Source organism: Oncorhynchus mykiss, chromosome 9, assembly GCF_057628025.1.
Source record: "Oncorhynchus mykiss isolate SJ-2025 chromosome 9, ASM5762802v1, whole genome shotgun sequence".
NCBI classification, from domain to species: domain Eukaryota; kingdom Metazoa; phylum Chordata; class Actinopteri; order Salmoniformes; family Salmonidae; genus Oncorhynchus; species Oncorhynchus mykiss.
Genome location: NC_143030.1, coordinates 8,849,593 through 8,854,592, shown reverse-complemented (window position 1 = coordinate 8,854,592; position 5,000 = coordinate 8,849,593). Strand labels below are relative to the sequence as shown.

Genomic DNA, 5,000 nt, shown 5'->3' with positions numbered 1-5,000 from the left:
CTAGAGGGCGTTGGTGTCGTCGTCGGCTGTGTTGACTAGAGGGCGTTGGTGTCGTCGTTGGCTAGAGGGCTTTGGTGTCGTCGTTGGCTAGAGGGCGTTGGTGTCGTCGTCGGCTGTGTTTGGCTAGAGGGCGTTGGTGTGTGGTTTGGTTGTGGGAATGTTATGGTGGAGATGTTTTACGACAGGAGAGGGAAGGACCAGCTTCCTCTGCTACAGAGTTGCCACGAGAGGTGATTAATGTCCCTGGCAAGACAGATGTGGGGTGTGTGTTAGTCGTACTGTGTGTGATGACCCCCCTGGGTGGCTGAACCATTGTTACTGTAGTTCATTTCTTACTAAAGGCCAGAAGGACATTCAAGACACTGTAAAACAACACAGGAACCCCCCCCCCCCTCCCCCACAGACACACACACACACCACAGAAATGTCAATTCTATTGTGGAATAACACACAACTAGGGTTCAAAGCCTCTCTCTCTGGAACACTGTTCGGAATGTGGGAACCTTGGAGCCCTCAGTATTTCTGGGAAGCCTCCAGAGGGGAACAGGAAGCCCAGCAGTAGAACCACCCCAGCCAGCAGTGTGTCTAACCCCAGTGGCCTCGGTTCCCAGTACTGATCCATGTGAAAGCTGGCACGCGCCTTGAGTTCAGAAAGGCCACGGAATCTCACTGAACCCAGAAAGAGCTTGGATGGAGAGAAGGAGAAATGTCGGGATGATGATGATGATGATGATGATGATGATGATGAAATGAGGAGGAGAATGATGAATAGTGTGCTAACCGGTCTTCTCATCCCTGTCTCCAGGCAGGTGTTGGACCAGGATAACTTTAGTCCCATCCCCGTGGCAACAGAGGAGGAATACAGACAGTTCACTTCCCAGTTCCCCTTCCAAGATCCTGAACTGGACAAGGTACTGACGAGGGGGTTAGTGTGTAAAAGGGGTGGGCTTTTCGCAGGGACGCACAGATTTATTTTGGGACTGATTTTGTTTGTCAAAATGTAATTTGCGGACCAGAAAAGAGGGGCAATTATGTGAAAATAAATATATAGGTCCATTATAATAAATATATAGGTCCATTATAATAAATATATAGGTCCATTATAATACATATATAGGTCCATTATAATAAATATATAGGTCCATTATAATAAATATATAGGTCCATTATAATAAATATATAGGTCCATTATAATAAATAAATAAATATATAGGTCCATTATAATAAATAAATAAATATATAGGTCCATTATAATAAATATATAGGTCCATTATAATAAATGTATAGGTCCATTATAATAAATATATAGGTCCATTATAATAATAAATATATAGGTCCATTATAATAAATATATAGGTCCATTATAATAAATATATAGGTCCATTATAATAAATATATAGGTCCATTATAATAAATATATAGGTCCATTATAATAAATATATAGGTCCATTATAATAATAAATATATAGGTCCATTATAATAATAAATATATAGGTCCATTATAATAATAAATATATAGGTCCATTATAATAATAAATATATAGGTCCATTATAATAAATATATAGGTCCATTATAATAAATATATAGGTCCATTATAATAAATATATAGGTCCATTATAATAAATATATAGGTCCATTATAATAAATATATAGGTCCATTATAATAAATGAATAAATATATAGGTCCATTATAATCCCCACGGGACAGTCTTTAATACACACAGCGTTTGCTCATATTGCATAGTTAGGTATTATACCTAGTTAATTATTTATCATAGTTAAAAGTATTTCCTTCCAGCATTGCATTCTATATCTTTATTTCCTGCGGTGTGCCGTAATTTACACACTGTCACATTTATTTTGTCTTGGTGTGCTTCTATTTCCCCCTAAACTCCTTTACTCTCTGGCTTTATTTTCGTCAGTTCTTACCGTGGCCACTAGAGGGCGATCAGACGATTTCTAGGGGTCTGTACTGCTGAAGTTGTTGACTGTTTTTTTGTGCCAGTTACTGTAGCTCAGCAGTTCTCGGCTGTTAGCAGTTTCTTAAAACATAAAAAAAATAATAATAATGCATAAATAATAATAATTTTATACATTCCCTTTTTTAGTTACTCATTACTGTCTTTATTTTGTCTAACAAATGTAACATTTAAAAAAAATAAAATAAAATACAAAGTTTATTTAACTTTAACATCAAACCTCGTAAACAATAAATTGAGACCCGCCGTTATTAAAACCAGCCGTTTTTTATTTGCTGAGATGTGATGCTGTTACCTGGCTATTAAAAGGGATGTGATGCCGTTACCTGGCTATTAAAAGGGATGTGATGCTGTTACCTGGCTATTAAAAGGGATGTGATGCCGTTACCTGGCTATTAAAATGGATGTGTTGCCGTTACCTGGCTATTAAAATGGATGTGTTGCCGTTACCTGGCTATTAAAAGGGATGTGATGCCGTTACCTGGCTATTAAAAGGGACAGGCTTCTATTTGAGACTGCTGAGATGTGATGCCGTTACCTGGCTATTAAAAGGGATGTGATGCCGTTACCTGGCTATTAAAAGGGATGTGATGCCGTTACCTGGCTATTAAAAGGGATGTGATGCCGTTTCCTGGCTATTAAAAGGGATGTGATGCCGTTACCTGGCTATTAAAAGGGATGTGATGCCGTTACCTGGCTATTAAAAGGGACAGGCTTCTATTTGAGACTGCTGAGATGTGCCGTTACCTGGCTATTAAAAGGGATGTGATGCCGTTTCCTGGCTATTAAAAGGGATGTGATGCCGTTACCTGACTATTAAAAGGGATGTGATGCCGTTACCTGGCTATTAAAAGGGATGTGATGCCGTTTCCTGGCTATTAAAAGGGATGTGATGCCGTTACCTGGCTATTAAAAGGGATGTGATGCCGTTACCTGGCTATTAAAATGGATGTGTTGCCGTTACCTGGCTATTAAAAGGGATGTGATGCCGTTACCTGGCTATTAAAAGGGATGTGATGCCGTTACCTGGCTATTAAAAGGGATGTGATGCCATTACCTGGCTATTAAAGGGATGTGATGCCATTACCTGGCTATTAAAGGGACAGGCTTCTATTTGAGACTCTGCGTTTTACTGAAGTTTTACGGTAGTCTTGCCATGTAATCAAACCCTAAATAATGAGTGAATTAGTTGATTGAATTGTATTAAGTCTGGGCTGGAACCAAAGCCTGCACACCCTGTAAACTCTCTAGGACATTTTGACTTTTGTTTGAAGCTTGTCTGTAACCCCTTGGCCTCTTCCTCTCTCCTCTCCTCCTCCCTCTCTCCTCTCCTCCTCTCCTCTCCTCCTCTCTCCTCCTCTCTCCTCTCTCCTCTGCTCCTCCCTCTCTCCTGTAGCTTCCGTTCCCTAAAAAGCTTCCGTTCTCTGAGTTTGTTCCTCAAGTCTACTCTCAGCTCAAAGAGTTTGTCTACGCCTGCCTCAAGTATTATGAAGACCTTCACCTCAGGTACGCACACCCACACACCGGCACACGCACACCGGCACATGCACACACAGAGAGAGAGATATATATATATATATATATATATATCACACACACACACACACACACACACACACACACACACAGTGGGGCAAGAAAGTATTTAGTCAGCCACCAATTGTGCAAGTTCTCCCACTTAAAAAGATGAGGCCTGTAATTTTCATCATAGGTAGACAAAATGAAGAAAAAAAATCCCAAAAATCGTATTGTAGGATTTTTAATGAATTTATTTGCAAATTATGGTGGAAAATATGTATTACACGACTCTAAACATAAACTTTTTCAGGAACCTGTCTTTCAATGATAATTCGTAAAAATCCAAATAACTTCACAGATCTTCACTGTAAAGGGTTTAAACACTGTTTCCCCATGCTTGTTCAATGAACCATAAACAATTAGTGAACATGCAGCTGTGGAACGGTTATTAAGACACTAACAGCTTGCAGACGGTAGGCAATTAAGGTCACAGTTATGAAAACTCAGGACACTAAAGAGGCCTTTCTACTGACTATGGAAAACGCCAAAAGAAACATTCCCAGGGTCCCTGCTCATCTGTGTGAACGTGCAATAAATTGGCAATAAATTGGCATGTCCTTACTGTGAGACGCCTAAGACAGCGCTACAGGGAGACAGGACTTACAGCTGATCGTCCTTGCAGTGGCAGACCACATGTAACACCTGCACAGGATCGGTTAGTTACACCAGGAACGCACAATCACTCCATCAGTGCTCAGACTGTCCACAATAGGCTGAGAGGCGCTGGGCTGAGGGCTTGTAGGCCTGTTTGTTGTAAGGCAGATCGTCACCAGACATCACCGGCAACAACGTCGCCTATGGGCACAAACCCACCATCGCTGGACCAGACAGAACTGGCAAAAAGTGCTCTTCATTGACGAGTTACGGTTTTGTCTCACCAGGAGTGATGGTCGAATTCGCGTTTATCGTAGAAGGAATGAGCGTTACACCGAGGCCTGTACTCTGGAGCGGGATCGATTTGGAGGTGGAGGGTCCGTCATGGTCTGGGGCGGTGTGTCACAGCATCATCAGACTGAGCTTGTAATTGCAGGCAATCTCAACGCTGTGCGTTACAGGGAAGACCTCCTCCTCCCTCATGTGGTACCCTTCCTGCAGGCTTCCTGCATCCTGACATGACCCTCCAGCATGACAATGCCACCAGCCATACTGCTCGTTCTGCCCTGCAAGACAGGAATGTCAGTGTTCTGCCATGGCCAGCGAAGAGCCTGGATCTCAATCCCATTGAGCACGTCTGGGACCTGTTGGATCGGAGGGTGAAGGCTAGGGCCATTCCCCACAGAAATGTCTGGGAACTTGCAGGTGCCTTGGTGGAGGAGTGGGGTATCAAATCAAATTTTATTTGTCACATACACATGGTTAGCAGATGTTAATGCGAGTGTAGCGAAATGCTTGTGCTTCTAGTTCCGACAATGCAGTAATAACCAACAAGTAATCTAACTAAC

General features: G+C 41.7%; 1 protein-coding gene across 1 annotated transcript in view; it reads left to right on the top strand.

The window, feature by feature from the left end:
• The window catches only part of exoc6b (exocyst complex component 6B), a 146,166-nt gene that overhangs the window by 74,176 nt on the left and 66,990 nt on the right, over positions 1 to 5,000 (top strand). Inside the window, 2 exon segments of the mRNA XM_090183403.1 lie at positions 806 to 911; positions 3,377 to 3,486. Coding sequence (XP_090039529.1) covers positions 806 to 911; positions 3,377 to 3,486 — 216 coding nt within the window.